Source organism: Vicia villosa, linkage group LG5 (assembly GCF_029867415.1).
Source record: "Vicia villosa cultivar HV-30 ecotype Madison, WI linkage group LG5, Vvil1.0, whole genome shotgun sequence".
Lineage (NCBI taxonomy): Eukaryota > Viridiplantae > Streptophyta > Magnoliopsida > Fabales > Fabaceae > Vicia > Vicia villosa.
The window spans coordinates 114,061,397-114,085,811 of NC_081184.1; the positions used below are offsets into that span (position 1 = coordinate 114,061,397).

The 24,415-nt window shown below is 37.0% G+C and overlaps 2 protein-coding genes across 3 annotated transcripts; both read left to right on the top strand.

Moving 5' to 3' along the window:
* Positions 1–6,666: 6,666 nt before the first annotated feature.
* Positions 6,667–9,678, top strand: LOC131605192 (uncharacterized). Its single transcript, XM_058877580.1, has 4 exons — positions 6,667–7,096; positions 7,295–7,391; positions 7,506–7,566; positions 7,699–9,678. The coding sequence occupies exons 1-4, from the start codon at positions 6,667–6,669 to the stop codon at positions 9,676–9,678; spliced, it is 2,568 nt and encodes an 855-aa protein (XP_058733563.1).
* A 9,794-nt stretch (positions 9,679–19,472) lies between these two features.
* LOC131602055 (uncharacterized) lies at positions 19,473–24,351 on the top strand. Of its 2 annotated transcripts, none has more exons than XM_058874045.1 (11): positions 19,473–19,751; positions 19,845–19,920; positions 20,019–20,091; positions 20,174–20,225; positions 20,756–20,817; positions 22,116–22,179; positions 22,552–22,609; positions 22,708–22,794; positions 23,158–23,251; positions 23,520–23,625; positions 23,928–24,351. In XM_058874045.1, the coding sequence occupies exons 1-10, from the start codon at positions 19,568–19,570 to the stop codon at positions 23,610–23,612; spliced, it is 843 nt and encodes a 280-aa protein (XP_058730028.1). In that variant the 5' UTR covers positions 19,473–19,567; the 3' UTR covers positions 23,613–23,625; positions 23,928–24,351. The 2 variants fall into 2 exon arrangements, with proteins under 2 accessions (XP_058730028.1, XP_058730027.1); XM_058874044.1 differs by having other exon boundaries at positions 19,474–19,751; positions 23,952–24,351.
* The last annotated feature ends 64 nt before the right edge of the window (positions 24,352–24,415 follow it).

Below are 24,415 nucleotides of genomic sequence, written 5' to 3' on the forward strand. Positions count from 1 at the left end.
AATGGCAGTTACTATAACCACTAGGGGAAATGTTCAAATCATCCATGCCTTCCCACAAAGCCGGTTTCACAGGATCATATCCCCACAGAGTAATCATTAAAGAAGATATCTGCAAATGTTCTCGTCCCAACAAAGACTTAGTTCCCCAACAGAGTTTACAAATTCGACACCGCCGGTTCCCCGACACTTTTCTCTTCTCCAAACAGGGTTATTCATCTCTCTTATCCCCGGTCAGGGTACATCAAGATCAATCATTCACACGGCTCTCGTCCCCAAGCAGAAATCATAAATCCCCAACTGAGCATCTTCAAAACAAGATCAGACATCAAAATCATAATGATATAGAGATTTATTTTCTCAATCAAGAAAAATCACTAATATAATCCAGATAGCATAAACATATTCATACATTGCATACATTACTTCATAATAAACATACAAGTTTCTAATTTATTTTGAGAGACTCGACGCAATATACATGCATCATGACATTGCATAAAGACTAACTTTACCTTTTTTAGAATACAGGTACAAGCAGATAAACAAAATCTCCAATCGTCAAAGATATAAATTCATCAATACAAACGGTGGAGACGATCATTCCAAGATCTAAATCGGTTACCCCACAAGGTGCCGAGACGATCAACAATCCAAGATCTAAATTCATCAATACAAATTATGGAGACGATCATTACAAGATCTAAATTGGTTACCCCATAAGGTGCTGAGATGATCGACATTACAAGATCTAATTCAGTTACTACGAACGGTGCTGACACGATCAACATTCAAAGATCTAATTCTATCATCACGAACGGTGTAGACACGATCATCCTTCCAAAATTTAATTCAGTTACTACGAACGGTACTGACACGGCCAACTTTCAAAGATCTAATTCTATCATCACGAACGGTGTAGACACGATCATCTTTCCAAGATATAATTCAGTTACTACGAACGGTGCTGACACGATCAACATTAAAAGATCTAATTCTATCATCACGAACGGTGTAGACACGATCATCCTTTCAAGGTCTAATTCTGTTACTACGAATGGTGCTGACACAATCAACATTCAAAGATCTAATTCTATCATCACGAACGGTGGAGACACGATCATCTCTCCAATATCTAATTCAGTTACTACGAACGGTGCTGACACGATTAACCTTCAAAGATCTAATTCTATCATCACGAACGGTGTGGACACGATCATCCTTCCAAGATCTAATTCAGTTACTACGAACGGTACTGACACGATCAACCTCCAACAAACACTTCTCAATACATATGAGTTCAGATACAGCTTAACGTATTGCTCATTCTGGTACTTCTCAATACAAAGGATCCAGTCTAACGTACGACTCATCCTAGGATACAACTTGACGTACGGTGTATTCGGATAACTATCAACACAGGGGACCTGGTCTAACGCACGACCCATCCTCCAGCCTAACGCACGGCTTTCCAGACATCTACCGATGCAATTGGATCCGGTCTAACGCACGACCCATCCTTCAGCCTAACGCACGGCTTTCCAGACATCTACCGATGCAAATTGGATCTGGTCTAATGCACGACTCATCCTTCAGCCTAACGCACGGCTTTCCAGACATTTATCAAATGCAAATTGGATCCGGTCTAACGTATGACCCATCCTTCAGCCTAACGCACGGCTTTCCAGACATTTATCAAATGCAAATTGGATCCGATCTAACCTACGACCCATCCTTCAGCCTAACGCACGGTTTTCCAGACATCTAACAATGCAAACTGGATCCAGTCTAGCGTACGACTCACCCTAAAAGTATAGCCTAACGTACGGCTTACTTCGACATTTATCAATACAGTGGATTCAGTCTAACGTACGACTCATTACAAGTATATCCCTCAGATTACAGTCTAACGTACGACGTATTCTGACTCTCAAGTCTATCAAGCTGGATGGCATCTTTAAGCCCCTCTCAATCAAATTTCAATATCCTGGTGGCATCTTTAAGCCCATCCCTGACAACATTCATCAAATTTCCGGATGGCATCTCTAAGCCCATCTCCGAGAAAGTCCCTTCACCATCAGCAAGGGCAAATTTCTTGGTATTCTAGTGTTCAATCCTCTTCCACCTTCAGATTCCGACAGGCACACAAGCCAATCTACCTCTCCAAGTGTAAGAAGATTGAACAGGGGCAGCTGTCATACCCCAAAATTTGCCCTCTTATAATTGTCTATGTCATTTTATTTCAAATAATTGACGTAGCGCAATCGGTAAGAATTTGAGGGCAAAAGACGCACGACCGAAAGGTCCCGGGTTCGAATCTCACTTCTAACCTTTATTTTATTTTCTAACTTTTTTTCCATTTTTTATCATTTTTTTAACTTCTTTAGTTATAATTTTCTTCCTTTTTATCAGAAAGTTTAAAACATCTTTTTTCTTTAAATCTTAATTTTTATACTCCTTTTAGTAAAATATATTCAAAAATTACAAACAATATATATCGTTTTTAGAAGTTACTTTTTTTATTTTAAGCATTAAATCAGATAGATGTTTTATTATTATTATTATTATTATTATTATAATTTTAATTCAGTTATTATTAATTTTATATTTTTATTTCTAATTATATTATAGTTAGTTAGCTATTATTATTATTTAGTATTATAATTAATAGTTATTAGAATTTTATTTTTATTACTAATTAAATCTTTTTTAGAGTCCAAGCCCATTGTTTTTTAACCTAATATTTTCCTTATAAATACTAATATTTTGTATACATTAGGGACTAACAATTCTAACCCTTACTCCGACTCTCTCTTCTCACAAACATAAAAAATATTTTCTCCTACTTCTCCTTCTTCAGGGTTGTAATTTCGATTGCAGCACAGTAATGAGTTTTCCAGCCTATCAGTCGAATTCTGAAACTACTGTTTCGATTTGCTCCGAATTTTTTCCAGAAGTTCAGAAAAAAATCGTAGAACAATACTACTTTATAATAGAATTCTTAAGGATTTCGATCCTCAAAATCGCAAATTCCTCTTTTTTCTATTTTATTTGATTTAATTTCTATTTTCATATTTTCAAAAAAATCTAAAAAAATTGTAGTTTCGTGTTCTTATTTTATTTGATTTATAATCAGGTTTTTATATTTTTTTATTTTATTTTAATCACTTTTCTATTTTTTTCATTTGTTTTCTTAACCGTAACATTGCGTTGGTTTATGAACAGGTTTTCTATGGATTGACCAAGTGGATGGTACCCCAATTTCTATTTTGGCCAAAAACCTTTTGGTATTTGGCCAAATCAAGGTTATTCATATTTGGCCAAAAACCTTTTGGTATTTGGCCAAATCAAGGTTATTCATAGTTGGCCAAAAACCTTTTGGTATTTGGCCAAATCAAGGTTATTCGTAATTTTGTCCATAATTTAATATTCTAAACCCCAATTCTTTTCTTGTGTTATTATTATTACTATTACTAATATTCTTATTATTATTATTGCAGGTACCTCTTTTGGCCAAAGGGATCAGGTGTCAATTCTTCCTTACACTTATTTGTTTGCTTCATTGCCCTTGAAAACCTTGGTAAAATCTCTTTTTTAACCATTAACCCTAAAATATATAATAGGTAGATGTTGTCCATTTTTATGAATTAGGGTTAGAATTTTATCACATTCTTTATTTTTAGGCTAATAATTATTTTTAGGCTAATTTATTTATTTTTAGGCTAATTTATTTATTTTTAGGCTAATAATTATTTTAGGCTAATTAATTTATTTTTAGGCTAATAATTATTTTTAGGCTAATTAATTTAATTTTAGGTTAATTAATTATTTTTAGGTTTTCAAACCCTGATTTTAGTTTTGGCTAACTATTTTCATCATGGCTATTAATCACTGTTTTTACTAACCCTTTTTATTATAAATTTTAAAAATCAGGGTTCGTCCTGTTGTTTTCAAAAACCTTTTAATTTACCTTTATTTTTTGCCTTTTTATTTTCATTCGCCTTTTTGCCTTGCCTTATTTATTCTATTAACTATGGTTAACTTGTTCCCCATTTGGGGTTTGCCTTTTATTATGTTTATTTTACTCATTTGCCTCATTTCTGTATCTGCCCCAAAGCCTTGTAATAGTTTAGGGTTTCTATTATTTTGCCTCTGCAGGTGTTTATTGTAATAGATTTAGGATTTTGTTTTTCTGCCTTTATTTTTCTGCCCACAGGTGTTTATTGTAATAGCATAGGACCTTTTAATTCTGCTTTTATACTGCGTGGTTAGTAATCTAGGGAGTGACAAGCCTGCTAATAAATTTAGTTTGCCTAAATTATAAGATAAATATAACTGAATTGACTCACCTGATTGTGACACACACACACCTTTAGGGTAACCTCTTTTTGTTGCCTTGTTGCCTGTTGCCTTTTTATTATTATGATTCTAAAATAGTTAAGTCCCTCGATTCCGAGGATACCTAAAGCAAATGTTGCCCTCAGTTCATAATCATCATAAGATCATATGTCCCTTCGAAGTTGCCTTAACGAAAATGATCTTGTCCTTCGATGTTGCCTCGGTTTAAATGATGATTGTCCCAATTGCTAAGGTATCCTCGCATGTTGCCTAAATGACTATTATATCCTTCCCTAAAGACTACCTACCTCTACATGGTAGGGACAGTTTTATGGTGAACGATATTTCCTCAATGACCCTTAACATCCAATGAAAGGACTCCCTACCCTCTTTATGGTATGGATAGCCCTTTCAAACTGAAAAGCTGAAAGAACAAAATCTTAAAATTAGGGTAGTTGCTACTAATTGCTTGCTCTAATTTAAATTTAAAATTACTTTTCACACCCTTTTTCAAATCAATTCTAAAAGGCTACGCTTATTTACAAGCTAAAGTCCTTATTCAAAAATATTTTCTAATCACATACTACACTTCAAACATTTCAAACATTTCAAACAATTCAAAAGTGAGCTAAGCAATTAAGAGCCCATGGATACAAAGGGTGCTTTAAACCTTCCCTTTGTATAACCTACCCCCCGAACTCAAAATCTTTCAAAAGTCTTTCCTGTTCTTTTTGCCTTTCCAATTGGATAAAATAAAAGTTGGTGGCGACTCTTGCTATCCGCAACATTTTCTTTAAAAGTCAGTTCACCGTGTTACAGCGAATTATTGGGAGTATATCCCAATCCTGGAGAAAGCCTGCTAGGTTTTCTTATTCGCTGCCACAAAGACGAAACTGAATGCTTGATATACCCCAGATGCGGGGCGGTTTACCATCGAAGGTTGTCTGAATTTTTCGAAAGAATTCCTTCCAATCAGAATTGGGATGCCCGCAGGGGCAATCCATACCTTTAAATTTTTCACAAAAGAGAGATCCCAAGAAGACAGGATAGCCCACATCCAAAAGTAAGAAGAGTTACCTTCAAGGTACCATTAGAGGTCTCAAAGCATAAATGGGTTCAAGTGGGACCAAATAAAGACAAGTGGGGGAACTTTGATAATGGAGGGAGAACGTCATGGGCTTATAGAAAGAAGTTTCAAGCCTCAAAAAGAGAAGTCGTTAGATTTGGGAACTATAAGGGTAAGAACCCTATGTCAAGGTCCCAATGAAGAAGGCATCAGAGGATGAAGAAGGCGGAAAAGGAGACAGCTTCGATTGAAATGGGAGAATCCAACAACGCAAGGGTCTTCCCCAAACGAAATTCATTCAACTAAACCTCCTGTGGGAAGAAGGCTTTTCCCTGCTGGGGGCAAGATGGATTATAATAAAGCTGAAGAAGAACAGAGGAGAGAGGATAATATACCTACATATGATTTCGATTTTGATGGAGTTGCGTCTCTACACATGAATTCTTGCAATATGGTCTCAGTATTACCCCACGAGTACAACCAGGAAACCGAGGTCGATGCAGCAGAAATGGCAAAACACAAACCTGGGTGCTACTATGTTCTCAATAGTGGCACTGTCGAAGAGCAAAATGCCCAGTTCGAGCGACCTCGTCAAGGTATGCAAAATCACCTTAAGCCCCTCTATATTAGGGTCAAAGTTGAACAGGTGGTTGTGAACAAAGTTCTGGTAGAGGGAGGAGCACTGGTGAATCTCAGGCCTCAGTTTATGCTGAAAAAGTTGGGAATGTTTGATATAGACGTAAAACCTCATAACATGGTTCTGTCAAACTATGAAGGAAAAATAGGACATACTCTAGGAGTAATTCAAGTAGATTTAACTGTAGGATCAATCATGAGGCCTACCATGTTCATGGTGGTACCGGCGAAAGCTAACTACAATCTACTCCTTGGAAGAGAATGGATTCATGGTGTTGGGGCAGTACCTTCGACGATGCATCAGCGGGTATCTATTTGGAGAAAAGATGGCATAGTGGAAAATATAGAAGCTGATCAGAGTTACTTCATGAATGAAGTAAACCAGGTAGATAAGGCGAATTTCGACAGGAATTTGGGGAATATAAACCCATGTGCTCCAGCAGAAGATGCTTATTCTCCAAATAAGAATGCTTTGTACTTTCTGACTTTCCAACCAAATGGTTTCCAATGGAATCGTGAGATCATGGGGGACCCGGAAGAAGAAGAATCAGCAAAGATACGACCCTCGGGTTGGAACGAAGATGTTGATTATGTTTGAATCCTCATTCTTTGAAAAGATTTCGGCCTACATGGTTGAGAACAAAAGAATAACGTCTCTCGAAGCCAAAATTATTGATATGGCTGTTAGGGCCAAAAGCGTGGAATTTATTGATACAGGACAGGAGGCGAACACTGTACGTAAGCCCCCTGAGGAACAAGTACATGAAGAAACAATAGACCAAAGGCTAGATGCTATCTATGACGATGAGCCTTTGGGATTCGAGAAAGATCCAAGATCATCAAGCGCAAAGATGTTAGCACAGGACCCACTAGAAGAGATTGATCTCGGAGATGGAACCACAAAGAGAGCCACATACATCAGCGTTAAACTGGACCCCAAGATGAAAAACAGGTTAGTAGAATTGTTAAAACAAAATAAAGATTGTTTTGCTTGGGAATATGATGAGATTCCTGGTTTGAAGAGAGATCTGGTCGAATTAAAACTGCCTATTAAGGATGGCAAGAAGCCCATCAAGCAGACACCGAGGAGATTCGCTCCAAAGATCCTTTCGAAGATTAAGAAGGAGGTCGAAAGACTCCTTCGCTGCAATTTCATTCGAACCACCAGGTATGTTGAATGGATTGCAAATATAGTTCCGGTTATTAAGAAAAATGGTTCTTTAAGAGTTTGCATAGATTTTCGTGATCTAAATGCAGCAACTCCTAAAGATGAATACCCAATGCTCGTGGCAGAAATGCTAGTTGACTCAGATGCAGGATATGAGTATCTTAGCATGCTTGATGGTTATTCCGGGTATAACCAAATTTTCATTGCGGAAGAGGATGTTTCCAAAACAGCCTTTCGTTGCCCAGGAGCAATAGGCACTTACGAATGGATCGTTATGCCTTTTGGTCTTAAAAATGCTAGGGCAACATACCAACAAGCAATGAATTCTATTTTTCATGATTATATCGAAACCTTCATGCAGGTTTATATAGATGACATAGTCATAAAGTCTGTTTCAGACGAATATCATCTAATCCATCTGAGCCAATCATTCGAAAGAATGAGAAAGCATAGCTTAAAGATGAACCCTCTTAAATGTGCATTTTGTGTGCAGGCTGGAGATTTTCTGGGCTTCGTGATCCACAAAAAGGTGATAGAGATTAATCAGAATAAAACAAAGGCTATTATGGAGACCAAAGCACCGTCAAATAAGAAAGAGTTGCAATCTTTATTAGGGAAGATAAATTTCTTGAGGAGATTCATTTCAAATTTAAGTGGTCGAATCCAAGCCTTTTCTCCTCTTTTGCGTCTGAAGCATAGAAATTTTGAGTGGACAAGTGAACATCAAGAGGCATTCGAAAAGATAAAGCAGTATATGATGAATCCACCTATCTTGTCACCACCAAATGGAAAGAAGCCTGTGAGACTGTATATATCAGCTTCAGACACTTCTATAGGTAGTATGTTAGCGCAAGAAGATGAAAATGGCATCGAGAGGGCCATATATTACCTAAGTAGGGTATTAAATGATGTAGAAACTAGATACACTTCGATAGAGAAGTTGTGCCTATGTTTGCATTTTTCATGTACTAAACTTAAATATTATATAAAGCCAATAGATTTATATGTCTCCTCTCATTTTGATGTTATCAAGTACATGTTATCTAAGCCAATAATGCACAGTCGAATTGGAAAATGGGCTCTTGCCCTAACTGAGTACTCTTTAGCCTTCATGCCTTTGAAAGCTATGAAGGGGCAAATAGTGTCAGATTTTATAGTAGATCACGCAGTGGTTGAGACTCCTCAACTCCTTGTTGAGTTGAAGCCTTGGAGACTATTTTTCGACGGTTCCACCCATAAAGAAGGCATTGTAGTTGGGATTCTATTGATTTCGCCTGATGGAATTCCAATAAAACTTAAGTATAGAATCGAAGGGCCTTCATGCTCTAACAATGAGGCAAAATATGAAGCCTTGATAGTAGGACTTGAAGCCTTATTGGAATTGGGGGAAACCAGGGTCGAAATCAAGGGTGACTCAGAATTAGTAATCAAGCAATTAACGAAGGAGTATAAATGCATCAAGGAAAACGTGATCATGTATTTCGTTATTGCAAATAGTTTGCTTAAAAAATTCGAATACATAGATATAAAACACGTCCCTAGAATCAAAAATCAAGAGGCTAATGATCTAGCACAAATAGCTTCAGGATATAAGATCTCAAAGGAGAAGCTAGAGGAATTGGTTGAAATAAGAGGGAAAGCAAGGGCAACTAAGCTATCTCCAAGTGACTTGGACAGAAATTGTTTGGGTTATGCTAATGAAGAAGAATTCGAAGTATTGGCCATTGATGCTCTAACAAACACAGATTGGAGAGTTCCAATTATAGAATATTTTAAAGATCCTTCATTGAACACGGACAGGAAAACCAAGTATAGAGCTTTGTCGTACGTTTTGATGGGAAATGAGCTATTCAAGAAAACGCCAGAAGGCATTTTATTAAAATGTTTGGGTGAGAACGAAGCGTACTTAGCATTATCTAATGTTCATAGTGGAACATGTGGGGCACATCAAGCAGGTCATAAAATGAAATGGTTTCTTTTCAGATATGAAATGTATTGGCCCACCATGCTGAAGGATTGTATAGAATTTGCTAAAGGTTGTCAAGAATGTCAAATACATGCAGGAATCCAACATGCTCCTGCAAGCGAACTCCACGCAATTATCAAGCCATGGCCATTTAGAGGTTGGGCTTTAGATTTAATTGGCGAGATTCGACCTGCTTCATCTAAAGGACAGAAGTACATTCTTGTTGGAAACGACTATTTTACTAAATGGATCGAAGCAGTGCCTTTGATAAATGTAGATCAAGAAACGGTCATAGAATTTATTCAAAGACAAATATTATATAGATTTGGAATCCCGAAAACTATAACAACAGATCAAGGATCAGTATTTACTGGTCGAAAGATGCAAGAATTCTCAAAAGAAATAGGATTTAAGTTGCTTACATCTACGCCTTACTATGCCCAAGCTAACGGACAAGTCGAAGCAGCGAACAAAGTAATCATTGGTTTAATAAAGAAACATGTATGAAAAAAACCAAAGAATTGGCATAAGACATTAGATCAAATACTTTGGGCTTGCCGTACCTCTCCTAAAGAAGCAACGAATAGTACACCTTCCCAGTTAACGTTTGGGCATGATGCAGTGTTGCCTGTCGAAATTTACTTACAATCAATACGGATCCAAAAGCAAGGAGAAATCCCATATAACTTATATTGGGAAATGATGATGAATGAGTTGACAGAGCTAGACGAAGAAAGGTTACGCACGTTAGAAGTCTTAAGGAGGCAGAAGGAAAGAGTAACAAGGGCATACAACAAAAAGGTCAAAGGTAAAACTTTTACTTCAAATGATTTAGTTTGGAAAGTTATATTACCTATGGATAAAAAGAATAAAGCTCTAGGGAAATGGTCTCCACATTGGGAAGGACCTTTTCGAATTTTGAAAGCATTTTCAAATAATGCGTATGAGATAGAAGAACTAGTAGAGGATCGAAGGATCCTAAAAGTAAAGGGGAAATATTTAAAGAGATATAAGCCATTTATGCATGAGGTGAAGATTGCAGCAACGTAGATATCAGAAATCAACATTGCAAGCTAAGATGGCGAATACATATTTCATTCCAAAATATTGATTTTGCCAAAATAGGCTACATACTACAGAGAAATACAAAAAAAGTGATGCATAACACCTAAAATGCATCAACATTAATAAAATAACCCTGAAAGATAACAAAATAAGAAGCCTACAAAGTCTTCAAGGTCTCTTTAATTGACCCTAAGATCCAAGTCCTCCAGGCTTAGCGAGGGGCAACTCTCAGCCTCGAAAGCATCGAAAGACCCTGTTACGCGTAGCCTTCTAGCTATCCCTAGTTTAACAAACATATGGGACAAGAGACGTCCATAGGGAAGACAGAAGGGTTTGCCATGGCGAGAGGTCATAACAGCTTCTGTGAGATGCTTGAAGATCATGAGAGGGATGTTGATCTTCCGTTTTTGCAAGGCATAACACATAAATCGGACATCCCACATCATTATATCTTCCTGGTTTTCCTTTCGTGGGAGAAAATTCCCTACAAGGAGTTGGTGCCAGATCCTGCCCACAAAGGCAGAAAAAGAATGGTTCGGGCCAGTGAAGATACTCCTTAAAACATCATAAAGAGTTTGGCTAAAAGGATCGTCACAAAGGGCCCCAACATTCTCACACTTCAGGACTCTGGAAATGAGTTTCGCAGAGATGATAATATGGGAACCTGAGACTTCAGAGCAGATGGTAATCTTTCCTTCTTGGTCCATTTGAATGGACGCATGCATCCAGAAGTCTGCAAGCATGTTAGGATACACTGGGCCATCTAAAGTGGTAAGATAATGTCCCAAGTGTTGAGTGGCAAACATTTCATCAAGGTCAACGCCATACTTATGAAACTCTTCAGGTGAAGGGTTAAACTCTTTGTGGATGGCAGAAATGTTGTTGTTGAAACTAAGAGACATTGTTGATGTACAAGAAAATGAATAAGATGAAAGAATAGGTGCAAGAGTTATTGGGAGAATGTGAAACAATAACGAAAAGTTGGGAGGTTTTTATAGAAGTAACCCACGTTACGAACACTTACACAAAAGCAGTAGTGGTGGGCCACGTGTTAAATCCCTAGAGGGAAGTTGTATAGTCCGCCGCGTTTGTGCCTTGGAAGTTGAAACTAAATCATCACACGTTCAGCACACTCGAGAACTGAATAGACGTTTGGGAAACTGCGTCATGATTGATTGGCGGTTACTTGCTTGGGGCACCCAAAGGTCTAATCGAAGCTTAAATGGCCATAGGGAACCTAATGGTACGAATAGTCATAATATATAGGCAATTATTACAGCTAAAGTAATAATTAGATTGAGATATTCAAAGTTGCCAAAATTACAAGTTTTGTCTTAAGAAAATATTACAAGCAGAAATAATAATAATAATAATAAAAGCTGAGGAGACTAAAAGGGAATTGAGGCCTTCATGCGTTGATATTTGATCTTCGCCAAATCTATTTTGTATTCAACAGCCTCTAGGATTTCCTTCAGTTGAGCAACCTGTGCGTCCATGGTAGTAGCTTTTTCGATATGTTCGACGTTTTGTTTTGCCAACTTATCCGCTTTTGTGCTATCCAAGCCTTGAATAGCAGCTTGTTCTGTCTTTGCTTTGGAAATTTTCTCCTTCAGGTTATCGGTTTGAGACTCCCAAAGTTTAATCGAAGAGGCATAATTGTTAAAGTTGGTTTGTGCTAATTGCTGGTCAACAAGCAATTTCTTGGAAGCTTCATATGCCACACACGCTTCATCGAATTCAGTAGATTTGGCGCATTCGATTGACTTGATTTGCGTAATAGCGTCCACTTCTCTGTTTCGTTCTGCTTGGACATGATTAATCAGATTTTGAATGTCAATAAGGGTTTCACCTACATCAGTGGGGCAAGCAGTGATGTTGATCTTGCTTATCAGTTTTTTAATGTTCGAACCAGCATTCGCTTCCGTCTTCAGTTTCTCAAAGAAGTCAACTTCAAAAACATACTCTTTCACTTGCTTCAGGAGATCATCATAGGACGTTTCAGATGCGTTAGTGCCAGAAGGAGTCGAAGCCCCAGACATACTCTTGTCAGAAGAAGATTCCCTCTGAGCTATCATCAGTCTCACGTATTCAAGAGGATCTTTATGCTTCAGAATAGTCAAATCATCTTCAGTAAGTGGCAAAGTTGAACTCTGAGTTGCAACGGTTCGCGTAGGATTGGTTTGTGTAATGTTGGCAGCAACGTTTTCAACAAGAGAATCCTTATTCACTCCAGGAGCCATTTCTTCCTCAATCATTCTTTCATTTTGGTTGGAAGTATGTTCAGCATCCCCAGTGGATTGATCATCATCGTAATCTCTGAGAAAATTGGCATGAAGAGGAAGATTGTTAGGAGTCTCTTCAGATTCCTCATCTCCTAAGTTGGCCTCTTGACTGTGTGCCATATCTGTTTCCATGTCTTTGACAGGAGAGGATATCTCTGGTTCTTGTTGAGCGTCAGTTCGTTCAAGTAGTGACGCTCCAATCGAAGATCCTTTGTTCTGGGCAAAATTACTTTGGGGTGAATACTGATTGCCTTCATGTGAGGGGTCACCTTGATTAATGGCATTAGGGATCACAGTTGTTTCCTGAACGACAAAATATTAAAATGAAAGAAAGAATTGTTTTATTTGATGATGAAAAGAAAATAATAAGAAATGACTACCGGTTGGGTATCAGGTTCGGAAGCATTGCTTCCAATGTACTCTAGAACCAAGTTTCCAGAAGGCTGAGGTTGGGTTTCTTTGGGAGATGGAGGAACAATTTTCAGTTGAACATTAGCAATGTTCGTGGCTTGATAAGAGGAGACCGTTGCCTTGTGCTTCTTTTGTTTCTTCCCTTTGTTTGGGAGAAGCAATCTCTTCTTGTTCTTCGACGGCGACATCACCACTGGATTTCTTCCTTTTGTTTGGCGTCACGGGAGGTTTCCCACTACCCTGAAAAAGGAAAAGATAAAGGCTTTTAGAAAAAGGAAAGGAATAAAAGAGCGTATCATTAAATACCTTTGCTTGTTTCGTTATATTGGGAGAAACCTCGTCAGCTGGAATTCCTTGACTTGAGGAAGTGGTCATGCCAGAGGCAGTTTTAGCTGCAGGTTTGTCTTTTCGTGATGCCTTCCTTTCGATGGCTGAAAAGAAAATAGTTGGTTGAAATATGCACTTTATTAAAGATTAGTAGGGTAAAAGGTTATAAAACCTAGAAATCCAAACATTCCACACCTTGACCCATTGGTGAGGTAATCCTCACTGCATCTAAGTCGAAGTGGAGAAAGCCTTTGAAACTGTCTAAGGTATGTTTGGTTGTTACTACTCTTTTAGCAGGTTTTTGTCGGCCATTTGTTAGTTCTTTAAAGAGATCCCCACATACAAACCAATTTGGGTAAGGGGGAAAAATGATAAAGCAAAATCTGCACTTGGTAACCGTGGGAATCGAGGTGGTTCGAACTCAAAAGCTAAGTCATATCTAAACTCAGGTTTTACAACTTTGAGAGTTTTTTTTTTAGAAATTTGTTGTTTGAACTTTTCTTTAAGAATAGGAGCTGCATCACAAACTGTTCGAAGAATATCGGTAGGCTTGTAGACAGTTTCAAAGTACTTTTGGAATGCTTGGATTTCTTCGCAATGTGTGACTTTACCTTTGTAAGACTGATCCTGCAAAGACGAAAAAGCTTTTGTCAGATTAGCATCGATTTCCTTAGTGGTGTACATATTCAGAGAATAGAACTCCTTCCACCATTGGTCGAACCCTATCGTAGAATAGAATGCTGGTTGGTACGCTATCAATTGAAAATCAGCAAAGTTTGCATAGCGTTTTTGGTGTGTTTCAATATCTCGAGCTGTCCAAGTGATATTCGCAACACATAACTCTTGCTTCCGTTGAAAGAATGAAATAGGGATGAGTTGGCATAATCCAAATTATTTGGAAACAAAATTAGGTTGGTAAGCCAACAAGCAGACTTGGCTTTTTACTGGAAGAAGTCTGAAAACCAGCAATCGAGGAAGCAAAAATGCGTGCCATGTGTCTTAAACGGTGGTGTTCTTTTCTTTCACAGCGTCTTCTAGGGAGGCAGTAAACCAAGTTGGACCGTGAGTTCGACTAGCGAAGGGAGCCATCGAAGGGGTGAAATTGTGACATAATGAGAACATTAGAGTGAAGTGGGTAAGAGAAGCTTGCAAATTTGTGTCCTCATCAGCAGGAGTCAACTTAAGGAGTCTGGTACCTTCAATCTTCCTATCTTTGATATTTGGACAATTTTCATCAACGGATCCATGCGTTGACAAAGAAGGTTCGAAGGTAGCATTAAGCAAGACTTGAAGGAGCCAATAAGGGCCGGATAAGAGCAAGTTAGTGCCAGGTTTATAGTTTTTTAATTTTTCACTAGCAGATCCTAGACTCTCATATAAACCTGCTAAGAGGAGTTCACTTAAGCATATTTTTCGACCAGCATTTAATTGGTTGGCAAGTGTTAGGAACCTACGTGCAACTTGCAAGGATTTACAACAAAAGACGAATTTGGACAACCATAGACCTAAGAATGCTATATGTTCTACATCTGAGACAGTTTCTTCCTGGGTATGGTATAAACTGATATAAGAACTGAAAGCAGCATTCTTAACAGTAAATCCAATTAAGTCTTCACTATTCTGATAAGGATCAAAGGTTTCTCCTGTTGGAGGGAGTCCAAAGATAGCAGCTATGTCGAAAAGTGTGGGAGTTATCATTCCACATGGAAGCTGGAAAGTGTTATATGTATTGTCCCAAAAGTACAAGCTAGACAACAACGAGGGTTGACAATAACTAAACCCTAGCCTTGACATTTGAATTAGGTCAAAAATACCTAGTTCTTTCCATAGCGAAGCTTTCTGGGTTTCAACTCTATCTAACCAAGATAAGTATGATTTATCCAAAGTTGGGCAAGAGCGGAATGGCCTAAAATTGTCTGTTATATAGTCTAGTCGGAAAGCCTCTCTCATCCCTTTGTTAGAATCAACAGATTGCTGAGTTGAATCCTTTTTCTTAGATGAATTGGTTTTGTTCACTATAGGTTTTATGTCAAAGTGACAAGGGAAAAACTTTACGCATTTTTCCAAGTGACATTCTGGGGCTAACGGTCCTAAAAACCCTAGTGTGCTTTCAGAAAGAAGAGATGGAATCATTACCTGAGAAGCCATGATAATCCTTTGTTCTTTTGTAAGTTTTGGGGGTGAAATGTTCTCCCGATTTCCAGTAGTCACGATCCTACTTGTTGGAGTAGGTTGAAGATCGAAGCTTTTTGAGGAACCTATATATGCAAGTTGCTTTGATTTCTTGGCTTGTTTATCAGAAGGCATTGTGATTTTTTAGGATTTGTGTTCTAAAAAAGGTTTCTGGAAAAGAAGTGAAAAAATCGTGAAGAAGAGAGAAGGTTGAGGATGAAGTTGCGTGAAAAGAAAAGTTGTGAGGTAATAACGGGTTTCTCTCACTTCTTGCTCTGTGTGGGTTCTCTCTAACTCTGCTGACATCTTTTTCTTCCCGAACAAATCCTAACTCTAATTTCTTCTCTATTTAAATAAAACACTACTATTTTTATTAATTCACCAACTCCCATAAACTCTTACTAATTCCACCTCTCCACCTTAATTCTAAATTACATTCTAATTTCCTCCCCAAAGTTCAATTTATTCTTATTCTTTATTAATTTAATTAAATAAAATCATAAATAATTCTAATAAAACCCAATAATCTCAAAAATTCTAATTAACTAAATTAAGTTCTTTAAATTTAATTAAAAATATTAAATTTAAATTTGGAGTGTTACATAAATCACCTTAAAGAAGTTATTCTTAAAGGATTTATGAGATAAATAAAAAAAGAAAAAAGAAACCTAAAATCACTGACAACTCAGGGATCGCATACTAACTTTACCATTTAACTTGAGGGTGTAGAAATAGATAAACATGACTGCTGAACAAAGCATTTTCCAATAATTTTCTGTTAACTCAAAACACCTTTTACGCACCTAGCTATTGGAGTGGAGTTGGGAGGGAGTAGCGTCATCCAAAAATATCACTGTTAAATTTTAACTGTTTGTTTGTTTGGGGTGATTTAAGGACGAGAGAAGTGTAAGCTAGAGAGTAAGGTAAGAAATGCACTTTTTCTCCTGCTTGGTTTTTCAAGGAAATAGAGGCGGCAGATCAATTATGGTAGGTCTCATCCACTTTTGCTGTCTCCACACATATGAGAAGAAAGGGAATTGTAGTTATTATTTGAATTCTTTTTCCACTTATATCCTTTAGCTCATGGATATCATCAAATCATATATATTACTAATACTTATTCTTCTTTTGAGTCTGTATCGCTAATAATGATAAAAATTAAATTATAAATTATATTAATTTATAAATTAAACATGATTAAAGGATATTAATGATTTAATATTTGTATGTATTTGTTCCAAAAAAAAGTTTATATTAATGGTTTATTTTATAACTAACTTCAAAAATTACTTTTTAAAAATACTTATTAATGTTTAATAAAATTAAAAATAATATTTACATTGATAGAAATAATCTTTATATATCTAAAAGAGTTAATAGAAAATGTATTTTAAATAATAACAATGTTTGTATTAATTTTTAAATTAAAGGTATTTTTGTACTTTTCAAAATGATTACATTTCTCTCCTCTATTTTTTTTTATACTTCTCTCATAACAAACAATCTATTAAATCTACTATATTTCCGAAATCACCTCATACCAGTTTCGGATATGCACTTTCAAAATTTGGTCTGAGTTGTTTTTTTTTTTTAATTTTTAATTTTTAACTTTTTTTCTTCATACTTTTATGAAATTTTGTTTTTAGGAAAATGACAGATAATCAGGTACCGACCGCACGACTTAGATAGGGGAGACATACACATACAGCATCGGCTCGGCGCGAGAGAGCCGCGCAGTAAGAAGTGACTACGGGACGGGGACGGAGTCGAGTTCGAGTGCAAGTCCAAATGGATGAGCCGGCTAAAGGATCATCATCTGCACCGAGGAGTCGGTTGTCTCGGACATCTTTCTCTTGTGAGGTTAGTCGGGAGGAGGAGGTTGTCGGGGAGGAGGAGGTACCTGTTCACCCTGAGCACGAAGAGGATGATGCTCAGGACGCAGAGGAGGGCAGCTTCCCGGGAGGGCCTTTTGACACATCCCTCTTGATTTACTACCATGACCATGTTGCTCGACCCATTTGGGACAACGAGTTTTTTTTATTTGCACTACCTAATTTAACCTTTTAATTACAAATAGTTCAAATGAATTTATATGGTTTAACTAACATTGTTGTCTTTTTGTTGTCACAGGAACGACCTACCATAAAATCTGTGAAACGATTCGCGGAAAATATTTGATCTGTTTAAACCGTAGGCTCAGTGATTTAATGATGTTGTAGTTGGTTCAGGACTTGGCGGGTTATGCATCACCTGATATAGCACCATAAGCCACGACTTGCAAGGGGCTTTTGCCGAACGGTGGCACAAGGAGACGTCTTCTTTCCACTTTCCTGTCGAGGAGTTGACGATCACCTTACACGACGTGGCCTATCTGCTCCACCTGCCGATCAGAGAGAGGTTATTGGACCATTCCCGGATACAGAGGATTGAGGCCATAGAGTGGATGGTGGATTATCTGGGTATGGACCCAAATATGGCCGATTTTGAGTGCAGAGCGACGAGTGGAGCGCATATCTGGTTCTCCAGCCTGAAAGAGCTTTATGTTGGGCTTTATGTATGGCGGAAGCGGATTCTGAGGCAGAGGATGATGGGCTTTTTGTTGAGTACCACCAGGCATTGCCCTCTTTGTGGACAAAAGTGCAACTTACGTGTACATGACTTATCTCCGGTACTTTATTGATTTGACTACAGTTCACGAGTGGAACTGGGGCGCCGCCATTCTAGTATACCTATATCAGAAGCTGAACGAAGCCTGCAACTGGAGGACCAGACAGTTGACTGGCTCTTGCACACTCCTTACGGTACATTTTTTAATTATATCACATTTATTTTTAACATATTATCATATTTGTGTTTCAGAGCTGGATCATCTCTTACTTCCACCGCATCCATGGCTACGATCCTAATCCCGCTTACATTGACGCCGTGCTCAGGGCTGCATGATATGTCCTCCAGAGGGGGAATTAGAAAGTGGGGCCATATCGTGTATACCTCGATCGTACTGCTCACGATGACATCTAGTGGACGCCTTTTAGTGATTACGGTTATGATGTCCCATTCAACCGCATCGCATTATATTCTGGATGGTTGGCATGTGGGGCCAACACCATGGTATGCTATCTGCCGGAGCGGTGCATGAGACAATTTAAATGTGTGCAGATGATACCGAGATCTCCATTTGAGGTTTCTCCTAACACCGTTACCCGCCGAGAGCTTACAACTATCTTTGAGGATTAGGCGCATCATTTAGTCCCAGAGGAGTATCGGCGTATGCGGGCCACCCAAAGCCGGCAATGTGTGGATGGGTACATGACATGGTTCTATCAGGTGTCACATCCTATCATGACACCCGATGCTCCTGGGCGTCCACCTAGACCAACACATGAGGAGCTCTTGGAGAACCAGCTGACTGAGTATGACCATGCCACTGTCGATCTGCCAGCGGATACACTTGATAGGGCAGGAGACATTGGAGAGAGGGATCATTGAGTAGAGCGGTTCAGAGGCGGTTGCCATAGTACAAAGGATGGTCAGTGAGGCGCCTGGTGCGGCAGCGTATAGGAGGCAGAGGAGGTCGCAGGGTGTTTGTATTAGGCATACTCAGTAACAGTTGTCTATTTATGTTTTATTCATGACTTTTTTTCTGTGTTGTAATATTATGACATTATGCACTCATCCAAACATGTATTTCCATATTTTGATATCGGTATTTTATTTTAGTTTGCGTAATTTTTATTTTCCGTTACATTTTGTCAAATACTAGGAGCTTTTAAAAAAATGATATCATTGTTTTGAAAAAACTAATCACTCAGAGCATGTTTCAGATATGCATATCCGAAACTGATTCATGGTGTTTTTGGATATGCATATTCGAAATCAGTGAAAATATGATTAGGATGCATTCGGATATGCATATCTGGAGGATAACTTGGAAATATTAGGCGTGTTTTCCACCCTATACGGGTACATAAAGAAATTTCCTAATGAAAATGCCGCTTAAAAATGGGGGGTGTTGATAGTCACTCACGGCCCATTATATTTTACGCTAGGCCCACTAAAAACAACAACGAATGAATCAGGCAACACTGTATTCGATTGGAATCTATCCGGGAACGATGGCTAAGCTCAATCAATGATCGATGGAACTCACGGCACACGGTTGTACGATGGGACTCTCCGCAGCTAGAACCACCGTAATATTACTCTTCTTCCTCCTCTCTCACTTTTCATTCACCATCGCTATCAGAAAGGATATCGGCTTCAAATTCACCCCTTCCTGCAAAAATACCGTTCAAGGCAGATACCTTCTCTCCGATAACAATGGTATCCATTTTTCTTTTCTCAATTTATATTCAAAAATTGTTTTATTTATTTATTTATTTGTTTATTTATATTTACATGAATATTTATTTGTAGGTTATGTATGCAATGCTCTTTCGATTGATTCAAAGTCTCGCTGTTGTCCTCAAACCGGGAAGAAATTCTCTTGTCAGTGAGTTTGTTTCCTAACTCTTTTCTTTACTTTGAATTTCAAAAATGAAAATTATTAAATTAATAACGAAAATTGGTTATTGTGTTAACGATTTACAGTGGATGCAATCTTCTTTCACAGTGTTGCAATTCTTATGAATATTGTGTTTCTTGCTGTCTCAATCCTGCACTGGTAAATTTTTTTCTTCATGTTTTTCACGTAATTCAAGTTCCCGGAAGGGGGATAAGTGTTTAATTGGTGTTTAATTGAACAGACACGCAAGGAACAAGTGTTGAAGATGAAGATTGCTAAACCGGCTACTGCAAGTAATGTTTCTGTTTTAATGATTTGAATTTTGTTTAGTTTTGAACATGTATTTAGCGCCTTGAATTGACTAGTGTAGATTGTAGGTAGATGTGTATTTCGAATCAATACTGTTGCAACTTGCTACGAAAAAGTAAGGACTTGGGTTTGTTTGTTTGGATGAATGACTTAGTTGAGATTTTATTGGATAAGCACTCTTCATGTATGCGATTATGTATAAGCTATTTATATAGTCAGAGAAAATATGTTCAAGCTGATTTCATTTAAGTTATAAGTCGTTTCCGTTACCTATCTTGCAGAGCTTATAAAAATAAGCTCAAAGCAGCTAATGCCTAATAAGCATATTATAAGTTGTTTCCATAAGTTCTCTCAAACACTTGTCATGTGCCTATGTCAGTAGATTAGTTCAGATAAGCTATTCATAAGCCAAACACAGCCTTTATAAACATGTTTGAGTAATATGTATAAGTCGGTGTTTCTTTTCTTTTTTTTTCCAAAAAAACACCATTTGACTTTTTTTGTTTTGTTGCAGGGAGTTATGAAAGTATTTTTGACTACTGCACTGGGAGATGTCGTCATAGTTCTGAAAGTGTGGTGAGTAAACTCCTGTATTCCTGGTATTCTTTAGTTCTTGAAACTGTATCTTTGCTCTAGAAATTTTCTTATGAGGTTAATACCTTGAAGTTGAATAACATAAGGTTGCTTTTTGTGTTTAAAAAACTTATCTTGTCAGAGGAAGCTTTGTATAGTTGTCTAGTTCTACACATCTGTGGGGGAGTAGTTGACTGTATCTTATGCGCTTTTATCTCACAATCAGCATAACAATTTATTCGGAACATGTTTTTTGTTCTTTGCTTATTATCTCAACTCGAGATTAACAATTTGGATAGAAGTATGGTTCTGTATAGAACATTATGACGGAATTTGATTCATGTAGCCGACCCCAATTAGTGAGTGGGATAAGGCTTGGTTGTCGGTTGTTGTTGGCTGGCTTTTTATCTCAAAGTTCCATGATATATAAAGCTGTTCCCTTCTAGTCCGTTAGCATGAGTTAACCTTCATAACTTTTTATATTAGACATGCTAAATTCGAGTCAGACAGTAGCTAGATGCAAGAGTAATTTTATCTTGTTCGGTTTTACTTTTTAGGTGAATGAAAAACAACATACCACCTTGAACAGGCTTTTGCTTATCTTGTAGGTCTAATGAGTAGAGCTGTAGTTATCTTGGTGTGCAATATCTATATTTTCATACTGTTTAAATTTACAATCATGGTTGTCAAGTTTGAGAGTTTAGATAACTGATGGAGCCCTTCTAAACTTGAATTGTAAACTAAGTTTTACATATTTCATTTAAAAAAAAATTGTTTTCTAAAAATATCAGTTACTAAATATGTTAAATAGTAAATTCATAATTTATATTGAAAATTCCAGCTTCAAACAATGCAAATAAAAAAGATGAACTGATAACATAACTCAATAAAATTCTTTCTATAATGCCATATTTGGCTCCATCAATACATTATTTTGCCGTGTTTGACACAAATGAAATTTTTTTTATTAGGTTCACAAACCTATACATGCTGCACACTAGAGATAACTCAACCCAAGTATTCTAGAAAATCGAACAAACCCTGCATATTGAAGCCAAAACTATGTCTAAATTCAGACTCATTAGCTTGTTAGTAGAATTGAGAATTTATTGATTTTGTCAAGAGTTTAATTAAACACATATTAGTTTGTCAAAACTTGTTCGCATGCAAAATAACTTATCTAAGCAACCTATGATTGTAAATTCGTTAGAGTCTAAGAGTTAGCCTGCGAGTTAGTTTGAAAACCATGTTTATGATAAGTAAAGTTGCTAATGTTTCTATCTTGGTATTTAATGTTTCAGGTTCATGAAAATGCTTATCTTAGTGACCTCCACCACTGTTTTTCTCTGCCATCAAATTCTTCTGGTAAGTCTGCAGAAGTGACTGCCGTGTAATTGTGTTAAGTTCCTAATCCTGTTTAGACCTAGCCAGATGCCAATTCTAAAATTTCAGCAGTTAGCGATACATATAGCGTAGCAATAATTTAGCATACTGTTTTTGCTCATACTGAAGGAGAACGGTGTGAAATAATATTGAGTACTTAAGTAGACTGCTACATTTCATTCAAATGACATTGTAATGATTGTACTTCGTGTTCATATGGATACATATATTGCAGCCATGTTCTTGTTATGGGTGGGTTGTAGATTTAGGTCATTTGGTGAGTATATTTCTGCTTTTGGCCTATTTATAGCTATTTTGATGGAATCTGGTATTTTTCATGTATGGAAAGCACAGGGGCAAATAGTACTCTCACAGAAGCAAGACTGAATGGCATCAATGTTGTTGTTGGGAGGTATCTTATTATTGATACTGGTTCTTTTTAGTCGAGGTTAAAGTTTGCAGTTTCTTGCTGTGGCTTAGCAGTTGAACTTCTTATCACTTGTTTGACAGGCAAGGTGAATCATGTAATTCAGTTTGCAAATCAAGAGGACAATCATGTGTCCCAAATAAACTTGTGGTGCTTAATCATTGTGACATGTAAGCGATGCTTTGAATCTGTGTTCTAAATTCTGTTGCTGATATATTTCAATGATATTATTGAGTAATGCATCCACACTGTCCATTAAATCTATAATTTTGTTAACTTTTATGGTTTTTATCTTACATACAAGGCATATATAAAATCTTTCTGGTTTTGTTTTTCTTTTTTTGTTTATCCTCTAGACAAATAACCTAGAATCCATTTTATTAATATTTGGCACTAGCATGCTTGTCATGGATAATGTATCGGCAAGGAAAACAATATGAAGCGAGGAAGAAATATTATTCCAGTGTGTGAATGCTTTGTTTATTTTCACTTTATCTACTGATCGTATCAATTGAACTTTGTTATGTGAGCAGTATACAGAAATACATGAGCTGCAAAGGAGCTTGCTTGGCAAGTGTTGGGACAGATCAACCGGCTGAAGTAGTTTATGATGCCCCCAAATATCTGGTAATAATTTATTTTATGATTTAAGAATAAAAAACAAAATGTTTGATTCCAGAAATTTACGAATAGATGTTAAGGGCATAATTTTTTCCTATATAAATTGGAATAAGATGATACAGTGTCATAGGATTCATACAATTAAATGATTATTCGATATGTATTGGTGAAATATTCGGTTTGAACTTCTGTAATACTGGTGAGTGGTGAAACCTATGCCAAGGAAAACAATTTCAGAATATTTAAATTGATATTTGCTTTGGGTTGTTTTCAGAATCCAGGATCATGTTTATACACTGAAACACAATCTATACTTTCTTGTGATGGTTCACATCAGCACACAAAGAGACTGTGTCCATGTGCTTAGTGTTTTTTGCCGGGTAAGTTGTGGTCCTTTTTAACATTTTCAAATTGTCTGTGATGTCAGAAATTAAAATATCCTTCTTTATTTGTTTGCAATAGAAAAGAAAAGGCTTAATATCCTTTTTGGCCCTGTATCTTAATGTGGGGGTCATTTTGGTCCCTTAACTTAAAAAAAGTCCATATTGGTCCCGTAACTCTTGAAAATGTTCCATATTAGTCATTTTCATCTTGTAATGCTAAGTTGGGTGACTAATTTTCTTAAGGTGGAAATTATATATTTAATGTGTTTCCTTACAAACTTTACTTCCTTTTTGTTTAAATCTCAAAATTTCTGGTATACTAGATTTGTAGCACTGGAAGGCTTGGTATCGAAGTCGCAACTCTTGTTTTGATGGTATGAAAGGAGGAAACTCGTGAAAAGCATCAACTTTGAGAAATTTAATATACCGCCCAGTCTCCTTTATGTTGTAAAAATTTAGCTTATTAGCTATTTCTTTCACAATTTGGAAAGAAGACTACATTAGAGAGAATGAATAGATACAAGGGAAAGAGAATAGGCTAGATGGAAAAAGGGTTACTCATGTTTTAGTGAATTAAAGAGAGAAGAAATGTAGTGATAAAATGTTGTAAGTAAATTTTAACGCTTGCTGTTAATGAATTTTTTTGTTTTTTACAAGAAACTAAATTTATGGAACAAAATAATAATTGTAAGAGTTCAATAGAAACAGCTGTATTATCCTTTAGTGATTGCTTTAGTTTGGTGAGGCATGAAAGTTGAAAGGGAGAACGACGAGAAATGGGGAAAAT